This window comes from Ruditapes philippinarum, unplaced genomic scaffold (genome assembly GCF_026571515.1).
Source record: "Ruditapes philippinarum isolate M1 unplaced genomic scaffold, ASM2657151v2 ctg4962_1_1_1_1, whole genome shotgun sequence".
In the NCBI taxonomy this organism is placed as follows: domain Eukaryota; kingdom Metazoa; phylum Mollusca; class Bivalvia; order Venerida; family Veneridae; genus Ruditapes; species Ruditapes philippinarum.
Window position 1 is genome coordinate 36,168 of NW_026852273.1, and position 15,498 is coordinate 51,665.

At 32.9% G+C, this 15,498-nt stretch overlaps 1 protein-coding gene across 1 annotated transcript; it reads left to right on the forward strand.

The window, feature by feature from the left end:
- Positions 1–4,964: 4,964 nt before the first annotated feature.
- LOC132755140 (interferon-induced protein 44-like) lies at positions 4,965–15,277 on the forward strand. Its single transcript, XM_060745947.1, has 7 exons — positions 4,965–5,111; positions 6,701–7,249; positions 8,860–8,933; positions 10,015–10,212; positions 11,015–11,158; positions 12,948–13,119; positions 13,922–15,277. Exons 1-7 carry the CDS (start codon positions 5,054–5,056, stop codon positions 14,236–14,238), a joined length of 1,512 nt encoding a protein of 503 aa, XP_060601930.1. The 5' UTR covers positions 4,965–5,053; the 3' UTR covers positions 14,239–15,277.
- The last annotated feature ends 221 nt before the right edge of the window (positions 15,278–15,498 follow it).

The window sequence follows — 15,498 nt, forward strand, 5'->3', positions numbered from 1 at the left end:
TATGCCGATATGAATCATCTATCAATATTTCTTTCATGATCTGATGCCTGAGGATCAAGATGACGTATGTTAAACGTAATAGCTTCATTACACTGTATAAAATCTTCGTGAAGGTTTTTTTTCAAGATCCTCGTGATACTTTGAAACATCAATTATTTGAAGGGATGTGTATTCAAAATATTTCCTAAAACAGGACAATAATGACCAAATAATCCGTACATTTTTCTTTACAATTGAGCTATATAAAGAGGTGTTAGCAATGTTTAGTTAGGATTTGTATGCTTTCTGTAAAAAGATATTAATGCACTTGTTCGCAAAATAAATTTATGTAATAATAGTGTACACGAACTGATTCTCGAGGGAACTTTTCTGGAAGGATTCAAATATCATTATTAACTAAGTACTAGATTTGTTTTTCAATAGTATTTCAATCATCTCATAGTATTTCAATCATCTCAGATGTTGCAACGCGTTTCATTTTTAGGTGAAATGCAATATAAAAATTATTATTACCACCAGTAACTAAATTGTCAAAGGTAGCATTTTTGAGACATTTTCAGGTGTGTAGTTTGTATATGGTGCTAACAACAATTTTGTTATACAGCCCGGCTGTCTAATTGTAAATCGGTCATCTTCGTAACAACCTTTTGTGAACGTTTGACTGAAATCATTTGAAAATTGTGTTACCAACAAAAGTAATTGTTCACGCCTTGCCGCCAGCCAGCCGATATTAACAAATCTAATAACCAGTATTTACTTTCAGAAAACCTGGTGAAACACATTCGGCTAGAAATGCCAAATTATTAACTTTGTTTCATATACAATAATCCAAAAAGATAAAGTAATTTAGAACGAAGGTCATGTAAGCTATACGAATGATTTTCAAAAGAAGGAAATACGACTTATTTTTAATCTCTGGGGCATCATTTGAGAAAGAAAATTATTTTCTTAATAAGTTATGTAATAGTCACCTGAAATTGTAAATTAAATGAAATTTCCATAACATCTTAATATCTTTTTGATTAATTGTTCACAGTCCTTCTACTCGTGTTACCTCCAAACACCCTCGCTATGTCTTGTCTATCAAATTAAAACAAATGATTTAGTACGTGCCAGACTCTGAGAAAATAAGTAATCAGTTAATGCAATTTGATTTAATTAATAAGGGAATGAGTTACTGTTGCATTTTCGTGTATCTGTACATGAGAAGATAAAATAATGTAAATAAGCGTTTCATCTAGTTGTTAAGTATACAACAGTGCAAATATTTTTAGTTCACATTGCAAACCCTCAATATGGCAAAGAAGAATTATCGTATGGTTTAGAAGTTTAGTATACTTTCAATGAGGAAATTAATTTTTCCCTTTCATCCATATCGCAAAAAACTCAACTAATATATAACAGTTTTTTCTTCGGTTTGTTTTCACTGATATATAATTATTAGTTTAGTTTTTACTTGTTCTTTAACGTTTTAATCACTTTTCCTGTTATTTGGTGCTATGAGGCACAGTCTGTATATACTTTTTTCTTTGAATCAAATCAATTTTACAATCCTTCTTTAGCCTTGTGATTAAAAATCAAACAGTTTCTTAACAGCAATGTTTTTTTCTTCTGAGTCTGTGGTTCCAACCAATCGAGAACATCTTCCATATTTCTAATTGACTGTAACGTTTTGGGGTTTACAATAAAAAAAATCAAAATTCAGTACCATAAAGACATATCGAGGTTCCGAATGTTATATTTAAAGAAAGAAAATATATAATTATATTAAGATTTCAAGTTTAATCAAAATTCTTATTTCTATTCACCATGCCATAAAGCATTTATAGTATATCGAACGCGAGTGTTATATGGAAATATCATGGTTTTGGGCTGCATCACGGGTTTCCACTACAGAAAGTTTTCTCGACCTTAAGGCTTCAATCAATTAATCAATTAATGTAGAGAAACACCCTCGATGTCGCCACAGGCCATAATACATTTCGCATAACAGTCTCGTCGCTATACTATAACTATTACATAGCATTTTTGCACCAAAAATGTCACTAACTTCTATCATTTGATACTATGAATAACAAGACAAATGTTAATTGTATGCCGATATGAATTATCTATGAATATTTCTTTCAATGATCTGATGCCTGAGGATCAAGATGACGTATATTAAACGTCATAGCTTCATTACACTGTATAAAATCTTCGTAAAGGCTTTTTTCAAGATCCTCTTGATACTTTAAAACATCAATTAGTTTAAGGGATGTGTATTCAAATTCTTTTCCTAAACAGTACAATAATGACTAAATAATCCGTACATTTTTCTTTTCAAGCGAGCTATATAAAGAGATGTTAACAATGTTAAGTAAGGATTTGTATGCATTCTGTAAAAGGATTTTAATGCACTGGTTCGCAAGATTAATTCATGGAATATTAGTATGCACGGACCTGATTCTCGAAGGAACCTATTCGGGAAGGATTAAAATATCATAATTTATTGAGTAATTGATTCGTGTTACAATAGTATTTTTTTAATAATCTCAGATTGTAAATAACACTTCCTTTGTAATCCAAAGACATGTTACACTGAACAAATAGATAATATAATGTTGAAGATAACGGTTGAAGAATAACACCATTGGTTTGGTTTTCATGCATCATATATCATATACAAACAAAATGTATTACACAAAGTAAAATATTGAAATGTTAATTATGATTATGTATCTCATGGATAAATAATTGTTACCAAAACACAACTGAGAATAATTATGTTTTTAAATTAATTTTCAGCAGCATATTTCACTAGCAGTTTAATAGAATTGACCATGCTAGGATATGCAAACAAAGATCAACAAGAAAGGGTGGCATAATATGAACGCATCCCCCAACACAACCAGAAATACGGGGCTATCGGCCCCCAACACAACCAGAAATACGGGGCTATCGGCCCCCTACACAACCAGAAATACGGGGCTATCGGCCCCCTACACAACCAGAAATACGGGGCTATCGGCCCCCTACACAGCCAGAAATACGGGGCTATCGGCAAGCACCAGCTTAAGCATAATTCAACATTTATCATTAACTGATAAACATGTTCCTTTTAAAGGAGATATTGTAAATAAAATGATTCCCCGCTATGCGAAATTCTAACAGTCGCTATGGTTACAAAAAAATGAAAAAGTAAAACACAGAGATGATCATGTATATTCATATAAAAAGGAAACCCAGAGACAAAAACAAAAGTACTGAATGTCTAAAAGGAAGACAGAGAAACAAAGTATTGTTACTATTCATTCGAGCATACCTGATAATTGTATTATATTATTGGATAAAGGACAGTTCCTAATAACAATAATGCACACAGTGTTGTGATTTAAATTAAATAATGCCCCATTATATATGGTTAAGTAAGTCAGCTTATCAACTAGTAATCAATTTCCACAATTTTGACATTAACCGGTGAATATTGCATCATATTCAATGGCTCACTCGTCAATAATTGTTTATTAATTCTAGTACTAGAGTGTATGTTGGATTAAGTTTGAAAAAAAGTTTGATGATTAAATTAATAAAAAAACATATTAAAACATTTGGTCGCCATAGTTGCCGGTCATTCAGCCTTCTTCGGTTGCCTTTATTGCATTTAAAATTCATTTAATAATATCTAAAATTATTTTTATTCATTATTACAATATGTGTAAAACAAAGCTCTTTGACGGTCATTCTGTTTGCCATCTTTCACATATTGCACGGATATCAATAAAAAGGAAAACAATTAAAATTCATAAAGAAATCAATAAGTATATTGTATTTAGATAATATTGTATTATAATGTACTTCTCTTAGTTCACGGTACTTAACGCTTTAAAACAAGAAGGGAAACAATAAACTAATGGTATAAAAATGTCATCAAATGAAACATTTAGGTATTTTCAGATTGATGTCTCCATGCGCATGTACAACCGGATCGCGAAAATGCGAAAAATATTACAAAGCGAAAATGTAACAATGCCCTAAAGCGAAAATGCAACAATGCAAAAATGTATGAATGCGAAAATGTAACAATGCTAAAATGCAACAATGCGAAAATGTAACAATGCGAAAAAGCGAAAATGCGAGGAGACGACTAAGTTATATTTTGTCGTCTCTTTGTGTTTTCGCATTTTTGTATTTAGAACACAAAAAAGCGAAAATATGACAGATGGAGTACGAATATGCGACATAATATATTATTTACGTGTCGTATTTTTGCTCTCCTTCAGTTGTATATTCGCTTTTTTGCCTCGAAAATCCGAAAACATGAAGAGGCGACACAGTCCAACTTTGATGTCTTTTCGTGTTTTCACATTTTCGGTTTTGAAGCGAAGAAGCGAGAATACGAATGGCGTAAATCAGCCACCATAGATATGCGATTTTTGGAAAATGAAAATTTTAGCGATTTTTGGAAAATGAAAATTTTAACGTTCTGTAATTAGGTCAATAAATAAGTATTCGATACTGAATATCGATCACTTTATACCCGACTCTTGATTTAAAACATAGACGAAATATACTGACTGCTTTACCGATGAAATATTTTAATTAAATTGAAACGAAACTGAAATTACGAGGCAAACAAAAATTCACCCTTGAGAATGTGATACTCCGGATTTGTTCCAAGAGACATCATTAATTTGTAACAAAGATTTTAGCTTGTCACACAGTCAAGTTTTTGACGAAAGGGGCAGTGATGAAATTACTTGAGGACTTGATTTTGCTTTGGCTACAGTTTTATAGAGACAGCATTATTTTGGCGATACATTCACACATTACAGCTGAACAAGAGTACAACCTTGAGTACAAGACCAAACTTTCAGCCCTATTTTCCTATCTAAAAATATAATATACACCCACTATTTCTACAGTATTTTTGTCTTCTTTTGCGATTCTTTTAATTACAAGAGTGAGACAGAGAGAGAAAAAGAAGTTTGATTATATCTTACATGATGGAATTAATCAATAAGAAATGTAATGCTCTGGACGCTGATTCAATTGATTATACGTTGCACATATAATGTACAGTGATCGTTTATTGGTAGGGCATATCGTGTTAGGATATAACAGACGAAGTGGTTTGTACTTTTTAGTTCGTTTTAACTCTATTTGTAACTATTTTACAGTTTATAGTCATGCTTATTGCTTTTAATCATATCTGTGTTTAATTTATTCATTTCTTCATTTAAATAACATAGTTTATACGAAAATCCAAAGAAGATAAGCGTTTAAAAGCGAAAGTAGAAAATATGACTCACTTGTCTCGGCGTTAATTTTATGAGATTATTTCCAATACTGATCTTTACTGACATGTTTGATCAAAAAGCAGACCAACACAACTGACGTTCTATAAACATGTTGCTTGAATTCGGTACGCTTAAAGGCACAATTACCCTCACGGGCGATAACTCACCTGAAGAAAGTAACACTGGATATGTAATAATATGTCATAATTTAAGTAGTTAAATGTAAATAAAGTGGTGTTTTGACTTCCATTCACTCAAACTGTATTAAATTAAAAAAAATAATGCAAAAGAAGCAAAAGATGGTTTAGCTATTTGGTCAATGAATACATTTTTGAAACTGTAACAGTATATGAAGAAAATAGATTGTTTAGAAATAATGTTCTTATCATTTTTAGGGGTTAATAGCTAAAATAATATCTTCAACGTACCCGTTGCTATCCTGTGATAAAAAGCGGAATGTGCCCTTTTACAAGCCAAAACTATTAAATTCTGCTGTTATATTTTCCGAAACACTTTGGTTAAATCAAATGTGCACTTTCCAAGCTTATAGATCTACTTCTGACTTTATTGTTTTTTAAATAACAATAAAAAAAACAGTTATGACATGCAATAAATAATTATATTAAAACTCTTACACTGGCCGATTACGGTAAAAATGCTCTTTCAAGATTACAAATTACGTAATAATCATTTTTGTCGAGCCCGCTTCCGGTAAGCTCGACATACTCTCCACTTTTGTCGTATATTTCGGTGTATGTACGTACAATGCACATTATGTAAAATTCGTGAAGAACGTTGAACAGAACCAAAAATATCTGAGAAAATGCGTAATAATATAACGTCAATACAATTTCGTTACTTAATTAATGACATTAAGTAAATTCAGAATTCTTCGACTTAAAATGACGGTATCATTATAAACAAATAAAGTAAAATGAAGAGGTAATATGCATAATAAATGTGATTTACTCAATACTATTTTGAATTACGTTGACGTTGACATTAATTGTTGTCATCTTTACACTTACTTTATGAATCAGAATAATTTCAAAAGTATTCAAATCAAATTTTATATAAAAGTTAAACCGTATTAAAAACAAAGGTGAACTAAATATCTGGGTAAACAAAATTTGTGATTGCTTCACTTTTAAGAGCCCAAGGAAGATTTAAATGGCATTGAATCATGCTATTCATAAACACAAAATTTTTAGAGAGAAAAAAGGGAGAAAAGGAAAAGTAACAAAACAATAAGAAAGGTATATGTAAAATAGATGTGTATATATTATATCAATCTCTCGACAAAAGCAGTATTGAAGGAACATAATATGACATGCTTACTTACATCATCTCCAAAAATGTTGATAATATAAAATAAATGACTTGTGCTAATTAATTAACAGTACACTCATTTTCGTCTACAGATTTTATCAAAATGGACGGGAAGTTAACAGATAATGATATGGACCAGCTGGAGCAATGGATAGGTACAGGTCATAAAACATTTAAACTTCTCTACGCCATTACAAGAGATGGATGCAATGCTACAACGTTCCATCAGAAATGTAACGACCAGGGACCTACAGTCACATTGTTGTATAACCCACAAGGATCGGTGTATGGTGGTTATGTACAGGAAAGCTGGAAAAATTGTGGCAGCTGGATGAACGACACTTCCGCCTTTCTGTATCAGCTACGATTTAATGGGAATGATAAACGTACTAAATTTCCGATAAAATCTGGAAAGTCTGGGCATGCTCTATATTGTGGTTCACCCTACGGTCCATTATTTGGTTATGAAAATGGTTATGGCCTCCTAACCTTCACAAACACAGTCAACAACTCAGGTTCCTACTTTGCTCTCAATGGTAGCATGGGAATTGGGAAGTACTACGACAATCAAGGTGTTACTGCAGACCAGATTAATAATGGTAACATGAACGTCACCGAGTTAGAGGTTTATAAAGTCGAAGGTAAGCTGTGTTTTATCTTTTTATATACATGCAAACTGTTGATACCTCCGAAAACTGAAATTACAGGTTGCTAGGTATATTCAAATTTTAAACATTTTCGATTTCTTATAATTTGTTTCTTTACATAATAATTTTTCAAGCTGTCGCTTTTTTCATAAAAATATATGTAAAAATGACTTACATCAAACACTAGACAGTATTTGATAATATTTCTAATTCACAGAAATTCACCTAAACTCGATTAAAGTTCTTAATTAATTTTAAAAAAAATATATTTTAAGGTTAACAAATTACGGAAGAGCATTAGTGCCAAGTGTTTGTTTTTTATTAACTCGAAATTTCGAGTTACTAACTCGAAATTTTGAGTTACTAACTCGAAATTTTGAGTTACCTATCTCGAAATTTCGAGTTACTAATCTCGAAATTTCGAGTTACTAACTCGAAATTTCGACTTACTAACTATAAGATATAGTAGGCAGTGCCTTTGAACGATGGAGATGGAGAAACGCGTGCCTGGACAAAAACTATTGAAATTTAACTTAAACTTAGTAATGGCGTGTACACACCCGACCTAAAAAAAACAAGGCTTCCTTTAATTTGTACGTTCAGGCGTTCTTCAGACATTGTATTGTATCCCATCTGTTCGAACATATCTTTTCACTAATCATATTCTTCTCATCCCTGTAAAAAACCGATCCTAAACTTCACGTGTGGGACATCTGAGGAAAGTATCGCGGCGTGGCCAAAATAGGGCGTGCTGAGGCCTTTGTCAAAATTGTTGGACTGACTATATTTCTTGTAAAATCGGATGCTTTTATATTATTCCCAACATATATATAACAACAAGTATCACTTTTATCAACTTTTATCAACACAATATCAAAGTATTAGTAAATAATGAATAATGTTACAAAAACATTATTAGTATAAAGAAACGTGACAGACTAACTGGCGTATACACGCCAATTAAAACTTATTTAACACATGATATTGCACAGTTTACAATAGGGTGGGTTTTGGACTTGTTGTTTCTCCACATGATGGTTGTATGTGTGCTTAAGAAAAAGAAAAACCCGGTTAACACAGAAATGTGGAAAGTGTGATTTTACAACCCCCCCCCCCCCCTCCACAAAAAAGCGAAGGATATGTTCAGTATGTGTGGACAATTTGACCCTATAAAATTGTTCTGTTAAATAAATGTTAAAGTTTCTCTGTCAATGTGCAACAGCTACACACGAAAGAAAGTATTTTGAATTCAATCCTTGCTTTCACCGGCAACCAATGAAAGTCGTGCAATGTAAGTCGAAATTTCGAGTTAGTAAGTCGAAATTTTGAGTTACTAACTCGAAATTTCGAGATAAGTAACTCGAAATTTCGAGTTAGTAAGTCGAAATTTCGAGTTAGTAACTCGAAATTTCGAGTTTATAAAAAACATACACCTGGCACTAATGCTCTTCCGTAACAAATAAACTATCTATGTGGTGATATTAGCAGTGTAATGGTGATTCTGATGATGATAATTATGATATTGTAAGTCATTAATATATTAAGTTTTAAATATTTCGTATATTTCACTCCTTTTAATTTCTGATAACATTTATCATATCAAGATGGGAAGAGGTCAAAGCCTATAAAGCAGGAGAACTTGAAACCATGGCGAAAGACTAAAAGCTGGAATGAACAGGTAATTTTAAATTATAAGCTTATTAATCTGTTATATGGACAAGTGACGTCATGTGTGTATTCGGTACAATCAGTTTTATATTAAGGTCTTCTACCAGCCTGTATCAGGCAATAATATGCGTACTAGCGATGTTTCGTATTTGAAACTTATATAGAAGGAGATGAATCAAAATAGACGTTTGTTGTACCTTGTCATATTGGAGTTTTTATATTATCTAAAGAACAAAATATACTCTAATACATGTTAGCCTTAACAAGGTTATTCTTTTAAAGCAGTACGCCTCCAGATTAATGCTAATTTTCATGAAAATTTTGAATATGTATTTGAAAGAAAAATATTGTGAAATAACTAAAAGGAAGCAATTTACACATTATCAATGACACTTTCAACCGACGTAAATTACCAAAAAGTGGTCAAAATATACATAAATAGCCCTTACTGCGTTAGTAACGCGGTAGAAATATAGTTGTAAATACTGAAAAATCAGTCATTAATTGCACATAACATGTAAAATATTACTTGAATCTTGAATCATTTTAGTTTTCCTAAAATCTTAGTACATATTTTTCAAGTTTGATTTTATTGAAATATTTACTCATACAGCTTTAAATATAGATAAAAAAAAACTTGATTCGGTTTGTTTTATTTTATTTCGATTGTGTAGGAAGTTGTAAGGTTAAAGACACACTTTTTGAATCCGTTCTTGGAACCAACCAGTACTGAGCAATTAGTGTAAAGTTGCTCAAGAAAACAACGACTTGCCCCATGCGGGGTTTAAAATCATCCGGCTAGCGATCATTAGATAGTAGTCCAACGCATTAACAACTCGGCCATGCCGCCCAATAATAATATATAAAAAAATAACTTAAATTAATTAAACAAAGAAAATTGTTTATCCATGATCGATTAACGTAATGAAGAATTTCACTTTTAAAAAATTATATCTACTAAACTCTTAAATAGACATCATTTCATTTGGCAAAGTTGCTAAACTGCTTATAGTAAAGTATCTCGAAACCGTTACTGTATGATTTTATGTAGGTATTATACTGTTTCGACAACACGATTGTTTTTCTTTCAGTATCTAAATGAACTAACTGAGGATATTGTATCTTTTAAACCAATCCCTGACTTGAAGGTGACAGATGCCCGAATTTTGATCATTGGTCCAGTTGGTGCTGGAAAGTCGAGTTTTTTCAACACTATCAATTCGATATTTCGAGGTCGAATTACACAGAAGGCGCGTAGTGGTAGCGCAGAGCAAAGCCTTACGACTGCTGTGAGTATTAAAAATATTTGGATTACAAATCCTTAACGAAGTCGTCTATGCGTAATCATTAGAAAAAGGCATTAATAAGTAGATGTACATTTTGAAAACGAAGTATCACTCTTTCTTTTTATACCTATAAATAAAGTGAAAGTCTTGAATAAACTTTGAACCTAAATCGACTCAATTCATCTTTAGACATATATACACTATGTGAAGGTCATATTTATGTATTATCCACATACACCATTCTTCATTATTCCTCCTCACTATTTTTGAGATATTAATTTTAAAAAGTCCATTGTGAGATATTCTTTCTGTTAATTCAAGTGTGCTTTAATATTTGCACTGTTACATAGATAACAATTAATTTATTTGTATAATATAGTAAAAATCTGAAAAATAAAAACCCCTAGAAATAGTGTGTCAATGAAGTATTTGTTCGAGGTAAAAAATAAATAACACTTGGAACTTGTGATGTATGGGCTGGTGGCCTGAATCATATTAATAAAGAATTGAATTGAATATGCTAAGCATAATCAGGTGTCAATAATCAGGACTAATAAAAAATATCATTCCTCGTACATATACTGTAACCTCGGCTAAAGCCTCGGGTAACAGTATTTTCCTCGGAATGATATTTTACTGTTACTCACACACCTATTTGTTATATATATACAATCAAACATTATATCGGAAAATATCATTCTTTGACCTAATTAAAATGCATTCTGTTTTGCTTGCTGTGGTCGCCATATTTTTATTTTTAGTATATTTCTTTTCTCAAATGAATTTTACGAGAATCTTGCTTCAGTACACCCCATACAAGGTAAAGGTCAAGTCGGGGGCACCACTGAACTTCCGGTTATGTGACACACGTGGTTTAGAAGAGTCCCAGGGTCTGGATGTAGTCGAGTGTAACTATTTGCTGGATGGTAATATGCCAAATTATTATCAGGTATGCAAAAAGAACTTCAACTTGTATAGAAATATATAGAATTTAATTTAATAATTCTTGCAAAACTGATAATGCAACAACGACTCATTACACAATTGAAATTAAAATAAACTTGGTGGCCAGATTAAAAATTCTAATTTTCAAAAGTAGCAAAGGTGATTTAATTAAACTAGAATGTTATGCCATGATTTCAAGACAATGTTTAGAATTACTTTGAAACATCAAGTATTATAATGAAAAACATAATTAAAGTAGTACCCTTCATATACTACTCAACTTTTGCTAAGCACCATAAAATAATTTTTATATTATCACAAGTATAAAACAGATTTCTTTCCAATGTTTGAAAATTCTGATTCAGCAATGTTTTGAGATAGTCCACTGACATGAATCCGTGTTGACTTATCCGTTACAACTCTTCTAGGTAGCATGGAAAGCATGCACTCCAATATTTTTATGTTTTTGATGGGGTGTACAATCACATGTCTTTTGTTATAAGGCGACATATCCGGCTTATTGTCATTCAATGGCTTACATTTCTTAGATCTGTCACCTCGATATTGCGAATGCTAACATTAGGCGGCATTTGAGAGAAGCATAGTTGTGGAGGGCTGTAGGGATGGTGCAGCAGGGGGCCACCTTCCACCAGGTTACTGCGGCAATTGTGTACACCAAGATCGGTTTTTAGACATTCAGTCACGTCGTGTTTGGTTTTCGACCACAAAATTTCGAAATGACCTTGGTAATGCTGCGGGGATCCGTGATTCCATGCAGACGGTACGTAGAAGGCTGCATGAAGGTAATTTGCGGTCGAGAAGACCTTGCATACGTATCCCTTTGACGCGTCGACATCACCAGGCCCGTTTGGAATGGACCGTGAAGTCATGGTGAACCATGCAACCATGCAACACTGGAGATACGTTCTGTTCACTGATGAATCCAGATTCTGTCTAGACTTCTCAGATAGGCGTGCTGGAGTCTGGAGAAGACGAGGAGAACGGTTTCAGGATGCAAATATTGCTCAGTATGGCCGTTACGGAAGTGGGCCAGTAAATATGTGGGGAGGCATCAGCTGGGATGGACGAACCAACCTGGTTGTGCTAAATAGAGGCAACTGACAGGTCAGTGAAACATAGACGACATCTTAGACAACCAGGTTAGGTTGTATGCTGGAACAGTCGGCGATCAGTTTATTCATATAGACTCGCGCCCATAGGGCCAGGGTGGTCCAGGACTACCTAGAGAGCGAGTCTATTGAGCGTATGAACTGGCCAGCTCGCTAACCTCACTTAAATCCAATAGAACACATGTAGAATGGTGTGCTGGTTAGAATTTCAGCTCGTCAGCTGCAACCCAGGAACCATCCAGGAGCCTGCAGTCATGTTGGTCCAAGAATAGACATCCATACCCGTTAGAACGATCAGAAACCAATTAGGTATTATGAGAACGCACTGCCAAGCTGCCATTGATAGTCATGGGTCACACACACGGCATTAATCTAAAACTGTAAACAAAACAAAACAATTTTACAAATTTGGAAAACACGCTGCATGTTCTGAAATCTTTAAAAAAAAAAGGGGGGGGGACATCCTCTTCTCCAGCACGAAAATGGTGTAAAACTCATTTATAGGGTTAAATTCGCCCTTAAACTGAATTGATAAAACAATAAATCAACATTAAAATTCTTATCCCAAAATAATTCACACTTAAACATATGGTGCTTAGAAAAGGTTGAGTAGTATCTATATTTTGTTGTGTTTATATTTTATTTGATAGTTTCTGTTTTAAGTTTCATCCAACCATACAGATAACACTAAAATCGCCTGGTTTCAATGCAAATCCTACCGCGAATGACGTCATACACTGTGCAGTTTTCGTTTTGGACGCCAGCACATTGGAGATCTTGACACCAAAAATTATAGAAAAAATGAAAGCATTTCAAAGGATAATGAATCAGAAAGGTATTTGCTATTTTTGATGAGATTTATGAGGCTGGGAAACTACCTTGAACATACGCTGACGTATATATAACTTTATAAGTGGAGGAAGACATAGGGTACCATTCCATGCATTATTTCTTGTACGAGAAGAACTATTAGAACTCGGTAAATAAGCTTAATACAACCCCGAACTGATAAAGCAATACGTGTGCACCGTACAAAACATCTATATTTATCTCATTCGATAAAAAACAACCAGACATATACACACCATACATTCACCACAATGGCTCGACAAAATAAGAGATAAGGTGAAAACCAAAGTAACATTGCTTTTTTGAGTACCTTTAATTCTTTTTGCCCAAGGGGTATCGGCTGGCATGTTTGGTGGTTTCTAAACACAAATGAAATGTTTTCACATTTCTAAGAATGAGTGATGCTTTACACATCTTTTGAAATAAATGTCTTTCTCCATTTATTTCTGATTAAAATTTGTCTGCTGCCAGGAAAGAGTCTTCTGTGAATGGGTCCGAGGCTCATGTGCGCTCCAACTTCAGCAACATATTAATTAGTACATAATGACAATTTGTACGGCCGCACGTACATGTAATATCCCGTTAGGTCGTCAAAGGCAATAAAAAAAGAAGGCATATTAGTCATACAGAATGGCTAAATGTTCAGAATTTAATAATTTTGCAGAATAGTTGCCAAAATTTAAACACCATCATCCCAAAGTTCAGACTGTATGTGTCATAAAATTATTTTAAATCCGATTACTTTTATTTATATATGATAATCATAGTAATGATAATCACTGTTTCAGAAATACCACAACTTATCCTTCTTACAAAGGTAGATAAACTCTGTAAAGAAGTCGGAGAAGATGTGTCATTGGTCTTTAAGAGTCCGGAAGTGGAGCAACACGTGGAAAAGGCCTCGCAACTCCTCGGACTACCACCTGCAAACGTTCTTCCCGTAAAGAATTACCACAATGAAGTAGAGCTCGATGAAAGCATTAGTATACTGGCATTGTTGGCTTTGCGCCAAATTTTGAATTTTGCCGAAGATTTTCTGGACCATATGTTGGATAAAAAAGAGGACGAAGAAAAAGGGATGGAAAAACTTAAATCAGAAAACTAAGAGACTCGTGATCGGACCTTACAGGTTCCATAATAACCGCTGTGTGGACGCATCTACGGATGTTTTAAATTAAAAAAATACCATTTTTATTCCTAAATATTGAATTATGCTGAAGCCGGTACCAGTACCGTCCATGAACAGGCTCAATTCAACCAAGCCTGTATCACTTTCAATTTTGCCGTTTTGGACGTTCTTTAGGAGGCAAATAAGAAATTCAATGTAATTACAATAATTTAAGAACACTAAACAGCAGCTACATCTGTATTTTGAAACATATGGATTTTCAAGGTTTAAAGGGACTCCACTGAGGTTTTTTGACATGAAGGGACTGAACATATTTTTTCCAGATAAATGTACCATTTGAAGTAGGTTTAGACCACTAATTTTTGTGCAAAATTTCATTCGCGCACTTCGTTTTTCCAGAATAATTATTCAAATTGTAAAACAATGACCCAAAATGAAAAGCGCTTTTCACTCAAATCGGGCTAAGAAAAGCATAAAAATACGATTTTCAATTTATTTCAAAGTATATTTCTTAACTATCTTTGCATATATGTTTGTTTAACGTGCCCCAGCTCATTTATGTAAAAAATTCAAATGTTAGGTTTTTAGGCTTTTAGACCACAGTGGAATCCCTTTAAAGAAATGTTAAAATTTGCCGAGCAAAATTCTTAAGGTTACAAATTCTTTGATGATTTCCAAGCACTGGAAATGGGGCTTTTGATAAGCGACCTCTTTTTTTTGGATTCGTTTCTTCAGTTTATTTCGTTAATGGCTGTGACCCTATTAAATACATTTACCTATATTATCCATAATTTTACCGTTTCACTATTAATGACTTTCTAATGAAATCCTTATAATATAATATGATTATAAATTCATTTTTGAATTATTGTATTTCAAACAGATGTATGTAAGAGGCTACAATGTTTTTTATATTCTGTAAGGAATATTCCAAAACAATTCTCTAAGAAGTTTAAATATAGTTCACACCTTTCTGTTTCTTTGCATATTCAATAAAAGTGTATTTTGTTCAAAATTGTTAAATTTCAATCCTGAAACTATACCACCGTCTTTCTTTGTATTGAATTTAGAACTTTACATTTTAATTTATTTGGTATGTATTTTTGTGCAAAGAAATGCCAAAGTACATTGCACTATAACATACTTACACTATATAATTTGCCAGAACATGAAATCCATTTTATTTGCATTTTAGAATTTTGAATCATATAGTTATGAAACAAATAAGCTGTGTTA